The 23110-nt window shown below is 41.7% G+C and overlaps 1 protein-coding gene across 2 annotated transcripts in view; it reads left to right on the plus strand.

Moving 5' to 3' along the window:
• LDAH (lipid droplet associated hydrolase) overlaps positions 1-23110 on the plus strand; it is a 107768-nt gene that overhangs the window by 80981 nt on the left and 3677 nt on the right. For both annotated transcript variants that reach the window (XM_004745880.3, XM_004745881.3), the window contains exon 6: positions 9368-9450. In XM_004745880.3, coding sequence (XP_004745937.1) covers positions 9368-9450 — 83 coding nt within the window. The remainder of the gene's footprint in view (positions 1-9367; positions 9451-23110) is intronic.

The following is a 23110-nucleotide window of genomic DNA, read 5'->3' on the forward strand; positions in this document are numbered from 1 at the left end:
TATTATTTTTTTCCAAAAAAAAAAAAAAAAATCATATACCCTTGAGTTGTGTTTTTCCCTTTGGTGAACTCAGTGTCACAGAGATGTTAAGATGATCTGTTGGCAGACTACTGCAGACTAAATGGATAGTTATAATAACCAGTATAATGGCAAAACCAAACAAACAGGGGCAAAGGCTCTAGACTTCCTGTCACCAAACCAGCAAGACAACTTGGCTTCCAGTCCCCAAGTTCTACCTCAGAAAACTGTGTGTGCATCTCCCCCCCAAACTTCCTACTATATCACTCACTGGATTTACTTCCCTCTGCATTTTTCCTCACTGCTGAGACCAGTGCTTTATGAGGCCTAATTTTTGTCAGTCCCTACAGAAGTTCCTAGATGCTCCCTCTTCCCTGAAGTGATTTGTGCTAGTCTCATACCAGTACCTCCCAGCTCGGCTCACCAGCGTCCCTGTGCATCTGCCTCCAGTTCTGACCTCCACCGTAACATCAGCTCAGGCACCACTTCAAGGAAAGCAGCAGGTTTTTCCTCCTAGCAATCGCCTCCCAGACCCCCCAGAAAAACCAACACCAGCGCAATCCCTTCCCATTTTAACAACCCTTACTGATACCTGTCATTAGCCCAAGTACACAGAGAAGCCCTAAAAAGAATAAGAAATGAAATAAAGCACCTGCTTTCAGCTAACTTCCAGCATGGTAAGGCAGACGAGTGTGAAGAATTGTCATCTGTCACAGTTAGGGCTGTTATGAGAATCGATGCCCAGAATGAGCGATGCCAATAAAGGAGGAATCAGTTCTACCTAGGTAAGGAAGGGAAAAGACAAATGAATTGGACTTAGAGATGAGTTTGGATTGTTCCAGAAAGATGAAGTAGCATCAAGGTGGTGATGGAGTTCAGCAGAAGACAGTTTTCCATCCTAGATTACATGTACTTGGAGAACTTGTGATGCCATCTCCCCTGTGAGCTGAAAGTCCTACCAGTTTTCCAGCATCAGTCCCCACTCCTCATTCCATTAGCCACTGTCCTGGGAGGGCAAGTCCTGCAATGATACTTAGTAAGCAGGTTTCAGAGGATACAGTAGCAAAAAGACCAGAATATTAGACTCCTCAGTGAGTTTTCTTATACCTGGACTTAGATCTGTGATGGAAAAAAAAGTAAACAATTCACATTTTTCTGAATCCTTCTCTTTCCTTCATGTTCATGTTTTTGTTTCCATGACTCCTGCTCCTGGATATTTCCTTCACCATGGTGCTTGAAACTCTGAATTCTGCTGGGTTTCCAGGAATGCTGTTGACAGTCATTGCCAAGAGAAATGTGTTTTCCCCTTAGGAAATTACATGTCCATTTGGTATTATTATTTCTGACCACTGTGTTGTGTTACAAGCATTTCTGAGGAATGAAAAAGATGGCTTCCTTGGAGCAATTACTGGAAAGGAAACTGCTATGTTACTTTCTTTAAAAAAAAAAAAAGTATACTTAGATCAGAAATTATCAGGGAAAAAGAAGTATAGAAATAAAGACAGAGTGAGGTACATTCCCTGATTTTTAAAAAAAAAATTACTTTTAGAAATACAAAATTCCTTATAAGCTATTTGAATTTTTTTTAATATTTTATTTATTTATTTGACAGATAGAGATCACAAGTAGGCAGAGAGGCAGGCAGAGAGAGAGGAGGAAGCAGGCTCCCCGCTGAGCAGAGAGCCCGATGCGGGACTCGATCCCAGGACCCTGAGATCATGACCCGAGCCGAAGGCAGCAGCTTAATCCACTGAGCCACCCAGGCGCCCCGCTATTTGAATTTTTTAAGTTGTTTCTGATTCAGGACTAATACTACAGAAAAGTGATTAAAACATGAATGTTTTTACCTCCACGAATCATCCCACAGTAAACTCCCATGTAACTCCTACTCAGCTCAAGAGTCCCCATTACCCGGATCTCAGAAACCTCCATTATGGCCCTGCATGTCCAGAAATCCACTTCTGAGCTCATTCGGGTTGTTGGCAGAGTCCAGTTTATGTGGCTTTATGACTGACGTCCCTACTGTCTTGCTCACTGTGAGCCAGAGGTCCTTCTCAGCTCCCACAGGTCAGTCTCCATTCCCTTCCACATGAGCTCGAGCTTCAAACCAGCAGTGGTTCTTCTAATCCTTTGAGCACTTTGAATCTCTGACTCCCTCTTCTTCCACCAGCCAGAGGAAAACTCAAATTTTCAATGAGCTGTGTGACTGGTTAAGACCACCAGGGTGATCATCCCTAGTCATCTCTGCTGTATAGCATAACCTAGTTAAGGGGTTAAGATGTCATCAGATTCACAGGTGTCACCCACACTCCAAAGAGAGGAGACCATAGAAGGGCAAGGATTATTCATGTCAGCCTAGAATTCTGCCTACCACAGACCACTATTTTCTGCTGCTCTTAAATGCTACCTCTGTCTGTCAAAACCCCGATATCCATATATGTGTAGTCATTTCTGGAAGAGTTTATATAAAATCAATATTATTTCTTCCTTATATATTTGGTAGAGTGGACCAATGAAGTCCTCTTACCCTGGAGTTTTCTTTGTGAAAAGGCTCTAAATTACAAATTTAATTTCTTCAATAGATATAAGACTTTTCAGGTTATCTGTTTTCAAGTAAGCTTAAAATTTCTGACTTTGTTCATTTTATCTCAGTTGTTGAATTTCTTGACATAAAGTCATTTACAAGATTACCTGATTATCCTTTTGGTGCCTGTAAGATCTATAGGGTGTCACTTCTCTTTCCCAATATTGATAATGTTTTATGTCTCATGTTCTCATGTATTTTTTTTCCTGATCAGTCTGGTTAAAGGCTTATCAATTTTACCGAACTTGTTCTTGGTTTCATTTATTTTCTCAATTGTTTTTCTGCCTTCTGTTTCACTAATTTATGCTACAAATATTATTATTTACTTTATTCTGCCTACTTTGGCATTTTCTAGTTTCCTATGGTGGAACTGAGGTCATTCATTTGAGATCTTTTTCCATTTCTAAAACAGGTTTTTAGTGCTTTATAAATTACTATCTAAATATTGCTGTGGTCATGTCCCACAAATTTGGATATGATGTGGTTTTATTTTTATTCACTTCACAATACTCTCTTATTTCCCTTTAGATTTCTTCTTTGACCCAGGGGTTATTTTGAAATGGGCTATTTCATTTCTATATATTTGGCAATTTTCCAGGTATCTTTCTGTTATCGATTTCTAATTTACTTCCATTATAGCCAGAGAACATATTTTGTATGATTTTAATTGTTTAAATGGATTGATACATGTTTTATGGACTAGGATGTGGCTTAACTTGGGAAATGCTCTGTGGATACTTGAAAAGAAAGTATATTGTGTTCTTGATGGGGAGACTGTTCTATAGATGTCACTTAGGTCAAGTTGATTGATGGTGTCATTTTCTTTTTTTTTTTCTTTTTCTTTTTTCCTTTATTTTTTTATTATTTTTTATTTTATTTTATTTTTCTTATTGTGTTACGTCAGTCACCATAAAATACATCATTAGTTTTTGATGCAGTGGTCCAAGATTCATTGTTGATATGCAGTACTCAGGGCTCCATACAATACGTGCCCTCCTTAATAGCCACCACCAGGCTCACTCATCCCCCTACTCCCCTCCCCTCTAAAACCCTCAGATTGTTTCTCAAGAGTACAGTCTCTCATGGCTCATCTTCCCCTCCGATTTCCCCCCATTCACTTTTCCTTTCCTTCTCCTAATGTCCTCCCTGTTATTCCTTATGTTCCACAAGTAAGTGAAGCCAGATGATAACTGACTCTCTCTGCTTGACTTCTTTCACTCAGCATAATCTCCTCCAGTCCCATCCATGTTGATGCCAAAGTTGAGTATTCATGATGGTGTCATTTTCTTTATCCTTACTGATTTTCTTTCTGACTGTTCCAATCAGTTATTGGAAGATGAGTGTTGAAATCTCCAACTATATTTGTGGATTTGTCTGTTTCTTTTTATATTTCTGTTAGTTTTTACTTCACGTATTTTGAAGTTCAAACATATTAGGTGCATAAGCATTTAGGACTTTTATACCTTCCTGATGAATTAACCCTTTAGCTCTGGTAATATTCTTATCTCTGAAATCCAGTTTTTCTGATATTAGTATAGTCATTCCACCTTTCTTTGGGCTAAAGTTAGCATGATATATCTTTTTCCGTTTTTTAACTTTTAGCCGATTTATGTCTTTGTATATTAGGTCTATTTCTTGTAGGCAGCAAATAGTTGACTCTCGCTTTCTTATCCACTCTGCTTATTGATTTGAATGTTGAGACAATTTATATTTAATATAGTTATGAATTAGACTGGCTTAAGTCTGTAATCTTGATATATATTTTCTATTTTCCTAGGTCTTTGTTCCATCTTTGCTTTTTTTCCTACTTCCCTATGAATCAGTTGTGTATTTTTTATGATTTCATCTTCTTCATTGGCTTATTAGTCATTCTTTGTTTTGCTGTGTCAGTGATCACTACAGTTTACAATGAACACCTTTAACTTTTACAGCCTTCAAATTACATTATACCACTTGAAGTATGCCATAAGAAACTTAACAACAGTGAGTCCTTTCTCCCTCCTGCATTGTGATAGTGTTGTCATATATTTCCTTCTTTGATATGTTATTATTATTTTCAGTTAAACAGTCAGTTGTCTTATAAATAGCTATAAATAACAGAAATGTAATTTAAATTTACCCACATAATTACTATTTCTGATGTCCTTTATCTATCTGTGTAGACAAAATTTCCATCTTCTTCTTGCTTTAAGTATTTCTCATGACATTTCTTGTAGTTCCACTGACCGTTAATTCTCTCAGCTTCTGTATGTCTGGAAATGTATTCTGCCTCCATTTTTTAAAGCTATTTTCACGGACTATAGAATTCTAGATTGGCAAGTTTTTCCCCTTTTTGTTACTTTAGAAGTGTTCCTCCATTGTCTCCTAGTTACATCATTTCAGAAGGAAATCTGCTGTCTGTTAGCTTTTGGTTCGTCTATATGTTATACAGTTAACCCTCGAACAATGTGAGGGACGGGGCACCAACCCCCTGTGCAGTGAAAGATCTGCATATAGCTTTTGACTCTCCCAAAATTTAACTATTAATAGACTACTATTCATCAGAAGCCTTACCAATAACATAAACAGTCAATACATGCTGTGTATGTTGCATTTTTATATACTGTATTCCTACAGTAAAGTAAGCTAGAAAGAAGAAAACATTAAGAAAATCATAAGGAAGAGAAAATACATTAACAGTACTGTCCTACATTAATCAAAAAGAATCGCTATATAAGTGGACCCACACACTTCAAACACATGTTATAAAAGGGTCAACTGTATATCATTTTTCTCTATGTACTTTTAAGATTTTCTCTTTATCACTAGTTTGAAGCAATTCATTATGTACTTTGGTATAGCTTTCTTCACAGTTCTTACGCTTTGGGATTCTTTGAGCTTCTTGGATTTGTGGGTTTATGGTTGTAATATTTTAATATTTTTTCAGATATTTTTTCTGTACCTCCCTCCTTCAGAGACTCCAGTTGCGTGGTATATGACATATGACACCACTTTCAAGTTCACTTGTGGTTCTCTGTGGTTCTGTTCTTCCCCCTGCCCCCCAACCCCAGTTTCTTTTTCTCCATGTTTCCTTTTGGATAGATTCTATTGCTCTGTCTTCAATTCACTAATTTTTCTTTTATGATGTCTACTCTGCTGTTATCCCATCTGATGTATTTTTCATCTCTAGAAGTTTGAATTGTATCTTATATCTTCCATAATTCTGCTTAACATGTTTAATATTTCTCACTTCTCAAATATATGGAATAGATTACAAAACTTTCAGTATCTGTAAATACCAATTTTATAAAAATAGGCTAATTTAGATATAATTAACATGCCATAAAACTCACTCTTCAGTGGTTGTTTTTTAGTATATTACTCAGAGTAGTACAACCTTGACAACTATCTGATTTTACAATATTTTCATCACCTTAAAAAGAAATCCATGCCTATCACTCCCCATTTCCACATTCCCCCAGTCCCTAACAAACCCTAATCTACTTTCTCTCTCAATGTATTTGCCTATAATGGACATTTAACATGAAAGGAATTATATAGTATGTGGCTCTTTGTAACCTGCTTCTTTCATTTAGCATGATGTGTCCAGGGTTCATTCATGTTGTGGCATGTATCAGTACTTCATTATTGCTCAATAATATTCATTATATGGCTATGTCATATTTTGGTTTTCCATTCATCAGTTGATGACCGTACAGATTGTTTCTACTTTTTGGTTATCATGGACAATGTTGCTGTACCCGTTCATATAAAGTTTTGTGCGGACCTCTGTTTTCAGTTATCTTGGGTTTGTGCCTACAAATGGAAGTGCTGGATATATGTGGTAATTCTATATTTAACATTTTGAGTAGCTGTCAAACTATTTTCCAAAGTGCCTGTACCAATTTACAATGCCACCCACAATGTATGAGGGCTTCAATTTCTCTGCATCCCTGTCAGCACTTTTGTCTGTCTTTTTTTCTTGTAGCCATCCATTAGGTGTGATGTGGTATGACATTGTGGTTTTGATTGCATTTCTTTGATGACTAATGATGTTCAGCATCTTTCCACACACTTATTGGCCATCTGTACTTCTTCTTTAGAGTAAGGCCTATTCAAATCTTTGCCCATTTTTTTAAAAGAATTATTTACTTATTTTAGAGAGAGAAAGAAAAAGAGCACATGCAAGCATAGGGGTGAGGAGCAGAGGAAGAAAGAGAGAGGGAAACTCGAGCATACTCTGAGCTGAGCGTGTGGAACCCAGTGCAGGGCTCGAGCCAGTGACCCTGAGATCACAACCTGAGCCATAATCAAGAGTTGGACACTTAACCAACTGTGCCACTAGGTGCTCCTTTTTGCCCATTTTTAACCAAGTTTTTGTCATTTTATTGAGTTGTGAGAGTTCTTTATATATTGTGGATACTAGCTCCTTATTGAATATACAATTTTTTTTTCATTCTGTGGGCTGTCTTTTCACTTTCTTGATGGTGTCCTTTAAAGTGTGTATGGTGGTAATTTTTATGAAAACCAGTTTATTTTTCCTTTTCTCACTTTTGCTTTTAGTGTCATGTCTTAGAACCCATTGTCTCATTTGAGATCACAAAGATTTATTCTTATATTTCCTTCGGAGAGTTTTAAATTTAGAACTTTGATCTGTTGTTAATTAATTTTTGTACACAGTATGTGTGTATATCCAGTTTTTGCAGCAACATTAATGTTTTCCAATTTTATTATCTTTGTCATTTTGGACCCTGTCTTAATTAATTTTTTCCCTTATTTTGGGTTGTATTTTCCTGCCTTGCATGTTTGATAACTGTTTATGGGATGTTTTACATGGTTAATTTTACCTTTTTGGATGCTAGATATTTTTGTATTTATGTAGAAGTTCCTGAGCTTTGTTATGGGATGGTTATGTTATTTGGAAATAGTTTGATACTTTCTGTTCTTGCTTTTAAGCTTTGTTAGTTGGTTGCAAGACCGCATTTAGTTTAGAGCTAATGTTACCCCACTACCAAAGCAAAACGTTTCCAAGTTCTATAGTTGATACACCATGAATTAAAAGATTTTCCTGCCAGGCTGGTAGGAACAGTAACTACTCCAGTTTGGGCACTCGTCCCTCTAAATCCTCTCGGGTGGTTCTTTCCCCAGCTTCTAGTGGTGTCCCACGTGATAGTGCCAGTTAGTACTTAGCTAGAGCTGAAGAGGAGCCCTCTGCTAGTCTCTGGAGCTTCCTCCCCAGCCCCTCTTTGAGCAGCTTTCTCCCCTTCACTACTCTGACCTACAAAACCAGGGCACTGACCTCCCCAGAATACCAGCTCTGCCTCCTAGTTTTACAGTGTGTCCAGAATTTGTTTGAATCAGCTGTGGTAAAGTAACAGGCGTAGAGAACTGCCTTTGGAATAAGAGTTTATTACCTACAGTTCCCAGGAGGAGACAGGGTAGAGGAAGGCATGAGGAAAGTGCAGGGATGCCAGGGCCCACCTTGTTTGGATGGAGAGATTATAGACACTGATTAATTCCAGACAGCAATAGAAAAAATATACGTTTTTTCCGCAAAATTTTAGGTACAGCTAACCACTCAGTGAATAAAAAGAGAATTCATGCTTTCAGACTATTTAGTGAAAAGAAATTTTTAAGAGATAGTAAAGGGACACGTGGCTAACTCACTCAGAAGAGCGTGCAACTCTTGATCTTGGGGTTGTGAGTTCGAGCCCCATGTTGGGTGTAGAGATTACTAAAAAAACCAAATGAACTTTAAAATAAATAGAAGAAGAAAACATCATTCACACTAAAGGGGATAGAAAGTTGGAAATTAAAAGAAAGCAAAGCATATACAAAACAGGATGGTTGGAATCAGACCAGAGATCTCGTATATTAATATATGTGTCTCCGTTAAGTCCCTTTATTTAAGAAATACTTTTAGATTACATTTTTTTTTAAAGATTTTTTTCGTTTATTGTCAGAGAGAGAGCACAAGCATGCAGAGTCGCAGGCAGAGGCAGAGAGGGAAAGCAGGCTCCCTGCTGGACAAGGAGCCCAATGCGGGATTCGATCCCAGCACCCTGGGATCATGACCTGAGCAGAAGGCAGCAGCTTAACTGACTGAGCCACCCAGGCGTCCCACTTTTAGATTACATTTTTAATGAGGTCTACTTATGATTTCAAGAGACATACTTAAAACAAAATGAGAAATGATTAAAAAATAAAGAAAAGGACAAATATATGAGGCAGATGATGACAGAAAAGAAAGCCATGTAACAATAATATGCCAATGAAAATGGAACCCAAGGTACACAACATTTAATGAAAATTTGTAAATGAGGACTTTCTCAGGTATGTGACATCTTGGAAGGGAGAGGGTCAACTTTGCTCATTACACAGTCAGTACATAGGGACTAACCCTCAATAAAAACTCTTAGGGAGCCTTTAAACCTATTTTAAAATGAACATTTATTTTAGTTGTAACTTTAAAAAAAAAAAAAGTCAGGAAAGTTCCACCTTAGTAACTGCATGCAGTTTCCCTAGTATACATGATTTATCTCTAAGTCTGTGCTTTTAATTGCACCATAGGTCATTTGCTCTGGCGGCTGACATTAGGCTGTTCTGTCGCTGCTGTGTGTCGCTGTTGAGAAAGTGAGGGCAACATAGCTTTCTTGGCCTCAGTGACACCTCACATCAGACAGTGCTTGCTGTAAGGAAAAGTGGGGATGGGAACTAAATCCGATTAGTTTGATATTTGTGTTCATTGTGTATATTCTAAGTGTTTGACTCTTTTTTTATATGTAGCTAATGCTGCCTACCTTGGGGGCCAAGAAATGATGCAGGTGGTGAAGAGAGACAACGAAACCATAAGGACATACTTACCTAAGGTAATCACTTTGGTGCTGCAAGGAAGTAAGTAGATGGGCAGAAATATTTACTAAGCGTGAAGTGCTAGAATTGGTTAAGAGTCTGTAAGACCTCCAGGGTTTGTAGATTTCACACAGAGTTCTACTTCTAGCTCAAATAAGGCAGTTCTTGAAAGTTGCATAGGAAGTAAGTACAGCTGACTGTAGATTTCAGTATATACTTAAATAAAGTTTACCACCTGTTTTTGTTAGGTTTGCTTCTAGAATCAATGCTTCTCTCTAGGGCCTTCTACTGAGGAGGTCTCAATAATATATAGAATAATGAGTTATATCAAATTGTAAATAGAACACTGGACAAAAACTAACATCACTATGACCTGTTGACTCAGCCTGTCTTTCTTTATTCTCCAGTGCATTAGAATAGGAATGTTCAGCTCTGACACCAAGACCGGATTTCTTTGCAAGCAGGTGCAGAAAGGCAAAAATTGAAATATTTAGCATTTGGGAGTTACTGCTCCAAATGTTAGCGTCTTTTTTTTTTTTTTAGACTTACTTTGTTTATTTCAGAGAAAGAAAGAGCATGAGCAGGAAGAAAGGCAAGGGAGAAGGAGAAGCAGACTCCTCACCGAGCAGGGAGCCCTATGTGGGACTCAGTCCCAGGACCATGGCATCATGACCTGAGCTAAAGGCAGACCCCCAACTGACCAAGCCACCCAGGCACCCCCAAATGTTTGAGTCTTGCACAAACACATTTGGAAGCACCAGTCTCTGAAACTGGAAGGTACCTTGTTTGAGAATATGTCTAAGAACCCTAGAATTGGTGGCTCTGGTACTCGCATGGCGTCATTTGTCTGCTGTCCATTCTGCATAGGATGGAGCTACACTGTCTAAACACGACAGCCACCAGCCACGTGTGGTTCTTTGTGGCTAGTCTGAAAGGAGGTGTGTTGTATGGATAACAGACACATTGGATTTCAGAAACTCAGTACCCGCAAGAGATAGATATTTCACTTATATTTTTATATTGATTGCATGTTGAAATGATAATATTTTAGACTATTAGGCTAAATAAAATAGACCATTAAAAGTAATTTCCAAGCGCCAGGATGGCTCAGTCATTAAATGGCTGCCTTCAGCTCAGGTCATAATCCCAGGGTCCTGGGATCGAGCCCCACATCAGGCCAGGAAGCTTACTTCTCCCTTGTTCACTCCTCCTGCTTGTGTTCCCCCTCTCGGTGTGTCTGTCAAATAAGTAAATAAAATCTAAATAAATAAATAAATAAAAGTAATTTCATCTATTCTTTTATACTTCTTAATGTAGTTACTAGAAAATTTCAAATTACATATAAGCTTATATATTTTGGGGGGAGTGCTGTGCTAATCTAGAGTTTTATGGTCAGCACTGAGCTGTGACATCTGTAGGGTCTGACCCAGGGCGCCCTGCTGAGGGGCCAGCTATTCCAGACCCAGGAACCCGCAGTCTGCAGGTCAGATCTCAGATACCCTACCCCTGGGTTTAGAATGTCTTCATAAACTTTGAAATGTTTGACTTCAGCTTGCTACAGTGTTAATTCATATTTTTAGAACCTCCCAATACAATTATCTTAAAGCAAAAAATGTATACTTTCTTTAAAAAAATATTTTTTCAGAATATTGATCTATAGGAGCTGTACCCAAAGAGGACTTTTGAAAATCTGTGTTTGACTTAGGGCCATAGTGGTCATTTTTTTTTTTTTTTCTAAAATAGCATTTGGCTAGAGATTGAAATTTTGAAGCCAGAAGGAAACCCTCACTGGCTGAATGGGGGAGGCTGGGGCCTCAGAAAAACACTTTCTCCAGGGCTTTCAGCTGTTTCCAGTCATTGAAGGATGTAAAAATACAAGAAAAACAGTATTTTATTTTTCAGCTAAATTATAAGTGAATTTGTTTCAAAAAATGCATTTAAGTTCTCAAGGCTAGAAGTTCATAAAAACAACTCAATTCCCAGTTAATAATCAGACTGGCAGAAGCCCACTTCCAAAACTCACACTTGCAGAATGACTAGACCCATCATGTGTCAGAACCCGTCTTACCACCTGTGGAAGCCAGCTGCTGTAAAATACTCATCATTTCTGGATTCTGTTTGTATGTTGTGCTCAGAAAGAGGTCAAAAGATGGTGCTAACTTATTCCTGTCCTAAGTTAAATCCATATGCAAGTGTAATCATTCCCAGATCGAAGTCTGCTTATGGTAACTGTGTCAGGACTGTAAGTTTACTGAAACTTTTATAAGAGAAGTATGGGGGTATAATGGTAGACAGCAGGCCATTTCAAGGTTATTATTAACACAGTCACAGAAATAAACTTTTTTCCAACTACAGAGAATAGTTTTGTTTTGTTTTCCTAAGACAGCATGAAAGGTACTTATGGAATTTGGGAAAGCGAGGCATTGTTTAGTTTAATGATGCAAAACTACCTTGCCATTAATTGATTATCTTTTGTACCGACTCAGTTTGATCCCTTCACTAGAATAATACAGTTCCAGTTCCTAAGTGAAACGAGGTACAGAGAGACAGGAAGTTTATTGCAACTTTTTGTTTCTGTAATGAAAAAAGAGGAAACATGCTGTAATTTAATATTGGTGAAAGTTGAATCAACATACGTCCCAGTCTGCTTGAGAAAATAAGGAAACTCGGAAGGGCACGTAGTTTTAGAAAAGTGGTGGGCATTACTTTCCAAACAATCCTGATACGTTGTTCAACTTGAAAACCAATTCCCAAGACTAGACATACCTGTTTCTGAATACTCTCGTCAAGGATACTCTGTCCCATTTCAGCCCCAAACAGAGGTGGTCAAAAACTATATACCTACCCAGGACTGTCCAGTGTGAAGACTCCATGAGCCCCACATATTTTGTTGCAAAAATACTTGAAGGTATCTCAATTATTCAACAAATTTTAAAGCAGTTCTGAAAAATGTGTCTTTGTGCCATCTGGTCAGGGAGCCACAAGCAAGTTAGTCTAAAAGTCTGCTCCATCATGTGGATGGCTTTGGGATTTTTTCTGATCCCCTAGAAAACTATCATACCGTCATCTGCAAGCTTTAGTTCTACATTCAGATTTTCCACCACTGGATTTCCATTGTCCACGTGTCTGCTTTTTATCTTCTTGAGGAAAGTGGGCCTTTTTACCTCTGAAAAATCTACTGGGCTGATTGCCAACCTACTTGCTTCTCTGCCCCCCCAGGTCTAGAGACTTCATCCATAGTAGCTGTTGCATTTATTAGCGTGGCTTCAATACTATGTAGACTTGCTGCCCTTTCTCAGAGCAAATATACCAGACTCACCGTTCTTTCCAAGAGACCTGTGGCCTCACAGACTGTGTTCTGTCTTCACCTGACTGAATCCTACCTGTCCTTTGAAACTTGGCTCCATTGTCATCTCCAGGAGGCCTTCCCCAGCCCCTGGTTTTGGTTAGATGTCGCTCCCTCAGCTTTCCCGGTTCCCTGTGTAGTTTATAATATGGCCTTTTTTGCACAGTATTTAAGAGGTCAGTTTGCCCCTCTTGTCTATCTACAGGTCAGGAACTATGTTTTTTCTCATCTTGGTATCTCTAAAGACTCAGAACATTGTATGACACCTGTGGAGTTAATAATTAATTGTGTACCGGATGCATGGTTAGATGGATGGGGAAGCCATCGAGGTAGAGATTCTAAGCCTCTTTTGTGCCATGGGTCTGTTTGGCCCGCTCAAACAGACTGAGCAGGGACCCCTACTCAGAGTAACTTTTTAAGTGCATAAAATAAATACATGAAATTACTACCAAAAAAAGCAATTATATTGAAGTATAGTTATCACAATAACTTAAAAACAGATTTGTGGTATATAGTTTGTGCACCTTTATTAACACATTAAATATAAATAATGAGATATAATAGCAGTCAGAATTAGTATTGTAAATTTGTAGCAATGAGCATAAATAACTTTTTAGTTATCTTCACCAACTTTTCTGTGATTTGGAAATTTACATAATTTTATAGGTAACAAAAAAATAGACATTACTCAACTATTGTTTGTTGCCTGTATTCCTAACTGAAGGAAATACTAAGTTATAGTTAGAGGTTGGCAAAAATAAAGATGTCATCTTTTTTCCCAAGCAGGTTTACATTACCCCTCCCCCACTGTCACCGCCTCCACATGAACCCATGTGGACCCACAGACCCCCAGTGAGGAAGCCCTACCCTGGAGACACCAGACAGGGTGGGGCAGCATGGTGGTGTGGCTTGAGCGCTGGCCTGAGAATAAGAAGCCATGAAATGCTACGCTAAAAAGACGAGGTTATTTTGACCTGTGGGAGAATTAGCGCATGGTCTCAGCAAAGGGGTAATGATCAGGGTCATACACAAAATGTTTGCCACTGTCTGACCGCCACTTACTCATCCGAGCCCGTGCCATCCGCAAACCACCAGTCCGTCGAGAGCGACCCGTTCACATCAGTCAGCCCTAAGAATGTGGCTGGGTTAACAAGTGAGAGGATTATTGGGGTGGTGGGGGATGTATGGAAAATACTGGAGCAGAGGAGATTGGAGACAGGGAGACGGCTCGAAAAGCTTTTACAAGGACTGAGGCAGTGGGATGGGGCGGAGAGGAGGGAGGAGAGGAAGGGTTAGGAAGGAGAATCAGAAGCACTTACACTAATGGGACATGAGAGAATAGAGAAGGAAGCGCGTCAGGTTGTCTCTGTACTGAGACCCGTACAGGCTAGGGGTGTGGGACAAGAACCAGCCAGCCGTGGGAGGTGGTTGAGAAAGCAGTCCCTGTGGGTACTTTGTCTGAGGGAGCTGTGGGACCACCAAGCAGACACGTGTGAAGCTTAGAATGGTGGTCGGGGCAGAATTTCGATTCGGATATAATGAGGATGGACTTGAAGCCGTGAGCCTGGATAACTGTAACAAAAGGAAGTAGTATGTGGAGAGAAGACATCCAAAGATTGATCCTTGAGAGAGCAGAGCTTGAAAGGTTGGAAGTAGAGGAGCTAACGAACAAGACAGGAGTTGGAGGGGAGGTTGGGAATGAGAACCAGACTAGAATAAACCCAAGTAAGAGAATCAGCTCTACCTTTTCCCCATCCCAATCCCAATTCTTTTGGGAACCCCTAGGGTATGTAATGCTTTATGAGGTACCTGGTGTGTCTGAGGCCAATAGGTCCGCATTCCCTTGTTCTGTCATTGTTCTAAACTGTAAGGGAATGTATGTCTCATTCACAGAAAAGTGAATTAGTGTTTGGTTTAGAAACTTGAAGTTTTCATTTAAAACTCACTTAGGAGGGAAATTCTAAACTGCCGTGACCATCTCTGGCCGAGGCGTATGGAAACAGCTGGTGTGTGCTACTGCCAGCCCGGATCTGAACCTCACTATCAGGCAGCAGGGGTCTCAGGTCGTTCCCAGCAAGAACTCACGAGGTGCAGCTTTGTGACAGAGGCCGGCAGCAGTCGAGGGACCACCTGCAAAGTGGTGCTGCCCCTGCCCCCAGAGGGTCAGGCCAGGGTGACAGGGTGGTTTGGGAAAGGGGCAGAATGCCCTCAGGCGTGGGAACTCCTCCGCCATGGCTCTTTTCTTGGCCCACCTGAGCCCAGAGGTGCCTGTTGCCTTTGGGAAGAAACCCTGTGCAGTTGTTTGCAGATTGGGGCGTGCAAATCCTTCAGACATGCGCACGTCCTGCTTAGCAGAGCGTAGGAAGTGCTGCCTGGACCGGCTAACCGGGACTGCCTTCCGCCGCTCCACAGTCTGAAACGGATTGTGTTAGTTCTGCCTGTTTCATTTGAAACCTATTCGGAATGTCATAATCATCCTGGAAATACGTACATTTGTCTTTGTCTCAATCATTTTGACCTTGAGAGCTTCATCTTGGGCACTTGTGTAAGTGTACCCTGAGTTCTCCAGGGGAGCGTGGTTGAAAGAAGCTGGTGTGTACTGGGAAGCAGTCTTCTGGGTCTCTGCCTGAGGTTCAAACCCCACCAGCTCTACCACTCGCTTCCTTATGGAACCTTGACTAAGTTACGTGACCTCGCCATGCCTCCTTTTTTCATCAATAAAATGGTTTGATAATAGTATCTAGTATCACACATTTGTTCCAAAAATATACTGCTGTAATTCATATAAAGGCCTTCCAAGAGTATCTGGCATATACTAAGCAAAGAAGTTTATTATTATTACTATAAAGTTAGTTATATCCTAGATATGCCTCTAAGTGCTTCCAAAAGACTATTTGCTTAACTTCTCCCCCCACACACTCCTTCCCAGATATTTTCATTCTGTAGCAAAAGATTTCGGTGATATTAAATATAGAGCCAAGAGACTCTGGAATGTCCCAGCCCCGTTCTAGATCACAGACACCGCTCCCTTTGAGATGCCTAGGGGAGATGTTGTACGGGAACGAAGAACAGTGGTAAAGAGAAGTACTTAATCTTTCCAAGACTTGGTCCAGTACCCTCGTGCAGAGAATTCAGATGAGCTGAACTTGGCCATTTCTCTAAGTTAGTTAAATAAGACCCTTCAGCACATCTGCTAGTTTCCAGAGGCGTATGATCAGGAAGAAACAGAAACACAGGGCGATAAATTTGTTCCCTATGCCTCAGACTCTGTAGCCTCGCCAGAAGAAAATCGACACCTCGGGTCAGCTTCTTACGCTAGTCCCACGTAAGAAGGAGACAAAGCTGGTCACTAGCTGGCCCACTACCTTTAGGAGTGAGTGTGTTCTGGCCCTTTACACTTGAGTCACCCAGGAAAGAGAGAGCCCCACTCTGCAAGCCTGTTGTTGTGCCACCGGAGAGGGGTCCAGTCGGTCACCCACCAGCCTGCCTCCTCCCCCTCTTCCTTTGGTGCCTCAGTTCCCAGCGCTCTCCGAGGTGCCTGCAGAGGGAAAAGGGCTCAGTGGTCATAAAGGGTTGTGTTGTCTCCTCCGTCCCCAGCCACGTCTCTTCATCTTTGGGGATTTTAATTCTCATGTTCTCAAGAATGACAATGGAGCCAATTCTGGATAAAAGGAAGAAAGGAAACAAGGTAAATTGGAAAGTGAATTTCCTAAACGGTCTCCCTTTCTTTAGCAATTCTTCAAGTTCCTAAAAAGGGTTGCTCAGAAAGACTGCAGTGAAATTGTAAAGCTCTTATTTAGCGCTGTCCCTCTGTTCCCAAGAGGAATGTGATTTTAAATAACGGGAAAGAGGCTTCTGTTACAGAATAGGCCTCTGAGGGTGGAGGGTCCGACTGTCCTGTCCAAGAGGGAAGGCAGCAGCCTGCCCGGGGTTCCCTGCAGGGGGGCGGGGGTGCACGCAGAAGGCTCAGTACCCTGAGCCTCGGAAAGTGGCGGCGAAGAGAGGACGCAGACAGGGCAATGAAGCAGGACAGGGAGATCGAGCTGGAGGTAACTGGGTGTTCGGGTACAAATTTGACCCCCTGGTAGTACTTTATGACCACTGAGCCCTCTTTCTCTGCCGGCACCTCAAGGAGCAGTGGGATCGATGGGGTACTTGGGGTACTAATTTGACCCTGCTTTGTATCTGATCTTTGGCTTCTTTGATCGTAAACAAAACAAAAACCACAAACAAACCCAAACCTGTCAGGTGGCAGTTATTTCTGAGAAGGAGAGGGAAAGTGGAGAAAGCAGGAATGACAATTTTTCTGACTTCTCAGAGTTCAAAGGAGACACTGTCTCCTCCCTGAGTATCTGCACCGTTGCTCTGGTTGCTGTCGCGATGATGAGTATCTACACCATTGCTCTGGTTGCTGTCGCGATGATGAGTATCTACACCATTGCTCTGGTTGCTGTCGCGATGATGAGTATCTACACTGTTGCTCTGGTTGCTGTCGCGATGATGCCGCGGCTTTCCCTGCCGCAAGTGTGACCGCTCAGGACTCTCTCTAAAGAGGTGGGCTTGTACACGCGCTGGGCTCACAGGGAGCTGCAGCCCTTTGTGGAGTGCTGGCAGGGGAGTCCCTGTGCGGCCCAGCAAAGCAGGAGGCCTTACCGCTGCTGCTGCCGGAGCCCAGGGGCTCCCCCTGGGAGCCCGACCAGGAGGGGAAGTGGCAGCCTCCAAATACTGGTGCCGTCCTTTATTTTGGAACACACTCGACCAGGAATACGCAGATGGCACTTCAGTGTGGGCTGCAGGTCTCATTAATAAGTAAAAGTGGCAAGAGTCACCTCAGCGAGCTAGGCATGAGTGGTGACTTGACGACAGGGCCTGTGCCTCACGGTGTATTTGGTTGGCGACTAATCTTGGATCTTCCAACTGATGTCTTTCCAGTATATTCCCCGTGATCTTCTCAAGGGAATACAGCGTGTGTGTGTGTGTGTATGTGTGTGTAGAGTGTGTGTGCACTATATGATAATGTATACAATAAAATGCTTTTAGGTTTAAAGAAAGTATACCCAGGGGCGCCTGGGTAGCTCAGTCAGTTGAAGCAACTGACTCCTGATTTCAGCTCAGGTCATGATCTTAAGGTCACGGGGTCTAGCACTGTGTCAGGTTCCATGCTGGGCAGGGAGTCTGTCTGAGATTCTCTCTCTCTCCCTCTGCCCCTCCTCCCCCACCCACAAAAAATAAGTCCTTTTAAAAAAAAGAAAGTGTGTAATACTTAACTATTTTCTGAGCCTGACATATCAAAAGCAGCTTTTCAAAAGAAAATGTATTTTCTTAAAAATTAATTTAAGGTCAAGTGACTGCTTTTTCCTCTGACCTGAGCACAACTCCCGCTATAGGGAAGACCCTCAACAGATGTTCCCCCCCAGGAGGTCCCTTTGTCTTCATCATCATCACCAGTAGAAGAGCAGCTCCCCTTTCGAGTGCTTACTATATGTCAAGTACCTGATATGCTAGTTTTCTAATCCTTACCACCCCACAAGGTAAGCTGTTCTGTCCCCACTTTACAGGAAGGAATTAGGCACAGAGAGGCTAAGAAACTTGCCCAAGGTAACAACGCTGGGAAATGGAGGAATCAAGATTCCAGTCAAGGCAGCTATGGCTTGGAGCCTGAGCGCTCAACACTGCCCCCGCTGTGCTGCTCTCCCCGTAACTGCATCATGAGCTCTCACATATTAGTTTACCATAACAGAACATGAAGGCTTTATGAGAAGCCCTGTCTCTCTGAGTTGCCTTGAAACACCATTTACCCCTCGGCTCAGCCTACACTGTATCATGAAACAGGTTGCCCAGAAACCACTGGAAGAGAGGAAGTTCGATACATTTAACCACCAAGAACCAGTTTATACCAAACTTGGCTACACGGTCAACTGTGTTCTAAGGAGCTTTTCAAATTCAGCTTATCCATAAGGTTAACAAAATGAATAAATAAATTTATGAAGTAAATGAATACATAAATAAAATTAAATAAATAAATAACATTCGGAGACTATGAAAAACTTCCTTTTATCAGACCTGTGTTTCCTGTAATGCCTTTGGTCCTACTGGATTGTTGAGTAAAGAGAAGTAATATAAATAGAGATTTTTTCCCCCAGTTTTATGGAGATATAATTGACACCAAACATTGTGTTAGTTTAAGGTATACAACGTAATGAATTTGTTATATGGATATATTGTGAAATGATTACCACAATAAGTTTAGTTAACATAATCACCTCACATAGTTATAATTTTAAATGTCTTAAACGATGGAAACTTTTAAGGCCTACTTGTCTTAGCAGCTTTTAGGTATACAGTAGAATACTGTTAACTATAATCACCATGCTGCGCATTAGATCCCCAGGACTTACTCATCTTATAACTGGAAGTTTGTACCTTTTGACCACCTTTACCAAATCCCTCCACCCCTCATCCCCCATCTCTGGAAACTACCAGTATGTTCTCTGTTTCCAAGAGTTGTTATTGATGTGGGTTTTTTAATAGATTCCACCTCTAAGTGAAATCACACATTCTTCGTCTTTCTCTGATTACTTCACTTAACATAATGCCTACAGGGTCCACCCATATTGTCACAAGCAGCAGGATTTCCTTCCTTTTTATAGCTGAATAGTATTCCCATGGCAGGGGGTTGGGGCACACATGCATCACCACATAGAGACTTTTGTGGTTTTTTCATGTTTAATATTTTAAGATATGTTGGGGCACCTTCATGGCTCAGTCAGTTGAGTAGCTCCCTTCGGCTCAGATCATGATCCCGGAGTCCCAGGATCGAGCCCCACGTTGGGCTCCCTGCTCAGCAGGTAGTCTGCTTCTCCCTCTGGCTCTCCCCCATCCTGTGCTCGTTCTCTCTCACTCTCTGTCTTTCAAATAAATGAATAAATGAATTTTTCTTTAAAAAAAAAAACCCAAGGGCTCTAAAAAATATATTTTAAGATATGTCACTGAAAGTGATTTTTTGTTAGTTATTAGCTAAATCAAAAATACAAACTGAGGTCATAAGATGATTTCTAGCATTTCTTTTGCTCTTAAAATAAATCCTCTGTTCATAATGCATAAAAGCCAACAACTCAAAATGTGTACTAAAACCAAGCTTTGTTGACCCCTTCAGGGCAGAATTCTGGTTTTCCTATGTTGGGCTCCTGTAACAGTTCCTCTCTTTCTGCCTTTTGTGTTGAAGGGCCAGTTTGTACATGCCTGTGTTTTTCCCTAGTCTGGCAGCTTCTCCAGGCCAGAGCTGTTTCACTCACTTGTGAATTTCAACCACTTCAGTATCAGATGGGAAATAGGGTTAGAGTCATTTTTGGTGGGACTGCTTTGAGTCTGTGAGTTTCAGCAGCAAAAAGTGAGAGAAGAAAACACCCACATGAGCACAGACAAATGTGGTTTTTGTATGGTGGCAAACTACAACAATTGGTAGAGACATTTCTGCAGGGACAGATCTCCTTAGGGGTGCACTGAAAGCTGAAGGAAAATACATCTGTGAGCGCAGAGACTTTCATAACTGTAATTCCACCTTACCACAGAAAACACGTGACGAAAAGCAAAAAGCAGTCCTGAGCAGTCAAAATGTACAACAACTGGGAAAATTAAATTTTGTGTTTAATAGAGAAGTGAATTACTTAACATGACAGCAATTTGGAAACAGAATAATTTCCATTCAATAATGTGTACTTTTTATCAACTCTCATGCGTATCAAAACGAGTGCCAAGGAGAAAGAAACTACAGGAAATAATTTATCTTCTAACAACCCGTTAGATTTAAAAGTGCCGCTGATAGCCTGAGATTCTCAGGTAACAATTCTGGTAATTTCCTGGCAGTTGTCCCATCCATGAATACCCTGGAACTGCAGAGATGGTGAGGAAGCCTGTAAGGAGAGGCGTTGGGGGGCGCCTGGGTGGCTCAGTCAGTTAAGCGGCTGCCTTCAGCTCAGGTCACAGTCCCAGGGTCCTGGGATCGAGCCCTGTGTCAGGTTCCCTCTCGGGGGAGAGCCTGTTTCTCCCTCTCCCCCCTGCTTGTGCTCTCTGTCTCTCTCTGTCATTCTCTCTCAAATAAATAAATAAATAAATCTTTACCCCACCCCCACCCCCCCCACACACACCCAAAAAGTACAGATGTTGGGTGTGCTCCTACCCTTGCTGGCCACACTCAGTTTTCAAAGCCAGTTTAAGACCCACCCCCCCAACTTCAGGTTTATATGTTTTCATAACATGGGTCAATTCATTGTTAGTCGTAGAGGGTAGTAAAAAGAACTGATCAGGAATGTTTTCTCTGGATTTATAACCCAGCTTTGCAACGCACCAATTGTTTGAACTTAAGCAAGGTACTCCCACTAAGCCTTAGTTTCCTTTTCTATCAAATAGGGATGAAATGCCTCCCTCCGAGTGTTGTTGTGAGGACTCCTTGAGTCCAGGGTTTAGCATGTTATTCTCAGTTTTTATCGGTTCATTATTATGTGTCGTGATGGAAATTTGCTTTGACAGAGCGACATAGAGCAGTATACACTCTTAACGACCAGGCTTCGGTGTCCAGTTCTTTCTTTCTTTCTACTTCACCTGTCTGCCCCCACCCCCCACTAGGACCTCTACACACCCCATCCTTTTTCAGTTTCCTGTTTAGAGTTACAGATGCAGAGTTTTCTGTTCAGATCTATTGCCTGTGACTTGTAATCTATAGGGACGGGAAGTATCTTGAGCCAGTGTATGTAAAGGCATTAGAATAGCCATGTGTTTTACATGTAAGCCAAGATTTTCATACAGGGCCCTTCGTGAATATAGTCCAAAGAAGAATTACAGGGGAAAAAAAAAAAAAAGACCCCTCCATCACTTAGAGATTTAACAAAATCTAGCCTACTCTAAATGGTGACTAGCCATGGAGGATTGAGAAATAAAATTTGATGAACATATGGGAAATCTGGAATCCTTACTACTACACCATCTAGAACACTTAGTGTTCAGGTTCCTAGTACTTGCCTCGGGCAGCGCATGCGCGTAACGGCTTGGATACGACTGGTCTCTCGGTGTAGGTAGGTGTAGGATCCCTGGGATCCATGCTTGTTGTTCCTGCTCAGCTTCTGACACTTTCATGCATGAGGGAAGGAATGGTGTTTCCCTAGTGCTGAGCCTCGCCAAGCTGGACTTTTCAGTGGAGGCATTTCAAGTGGTGATTGTCCCACTGAAAAGGAAATGCCAGTTCTCCACAGAAAGAGAATGAGGCAGAAGTGGCAGCAGGCTGATCGTCCTCCTCGTCAAAGAGACTCCTGGGGAGGTCTTTCTGCCTGGCCCTTCTTCTGGGTGAGTGACCCTTTCATAGTAAGACTTTTCACAAGACTTCACCATCAGCTTGGGCTGGTGTGAGGGCTCCCAGAGAGCCTTTCTCGGTGTTCAGGAATCTTCCGGCAAGAGAGTGCCCTGGAGCAGAGGAACACCCCTGATGGACACAAGTCCAAGTCAGCATTTCCAGATTTCTCAGCACTGTTTCGTACTCTGAGGAAGTGCAGAGCCACTGGGCACGATGACTGCTCCCTACGCTGTTTCCCAGATGTAATTTAAAAGATTCCTGTGGGTAAGGGTAGGGCGTGGTGTAGAGAGAACCTAAAGTTATTAGGCCTATGGGTAGGTAATGAATGCCCGCAGGCAGCCGGTTCTCCCAGCAGTACCTCAAGGGAAACTGGCAGGGTGTTGCTGGCCTAAATAGTGGCCCACTGCCCATGAGGCTATAGCATGCCTAAGCTATGGAGAGACTGACCCCCGAAGCAAGGAACCAGGCCACTGCCAGGCCCTCTGGTCTCCAGCAACAGGAAGAACTTTCCATTCTGCTAAGAGCCATGACAAAATGAATTTCGGCTTTGGGGCCTTCGGAGTGCCCAGAAATGGTTGTAGCGAGCAAAAACCAGGAAGATGGAACAAATAAGTGAGCAGCCTGTGAGCCACAAAGCCCTTACAGCATTCAAAACTAAGACCCCAGGTGATGCCCAGAAAAATCTCGATGACGTAATTCAGAGGAAGTCTGCACCTCAAGGTTTACTGTTAGTAATTGACTCTCTGGACTACTGCATCACATATTTTCCCCTTTAAAGTATTAACTATCCTTTTAGGGGCTCCTGGGTGGCTCAGTGGGTTAAGCCTCTGCCTTCAGCTCAGGTCATGATCTCAGGGTCCTGGGATGGAGCCCCACATCAGGCTCTCTGCTCAGCGGAGGGCCAGCTTCCTCCTCTCTCTCTGCCTGCCTCTCTGTCTACTTGTGATCTCTCTCTCTGTCAAAGAAATCAATACAATCTTTAAAA

The sequence above is a fragment of the Mustela putorius genome, unplaced genomic scaffold (assembly GCF_011764305.1).
Source record: "Mustela putorius furo isolate JIRA1106 unplaced genomic scaffold, ASM1176430v1.1 tig00537284_pilon_pilon_pilon, whole genome shotgun sequence".
Taxonomy (NCBI): Eukaryota; Metazoa; Chordata; class Mammalia; order Carnivora; family Mustelidae; genus Mustela; species Mustela putorius.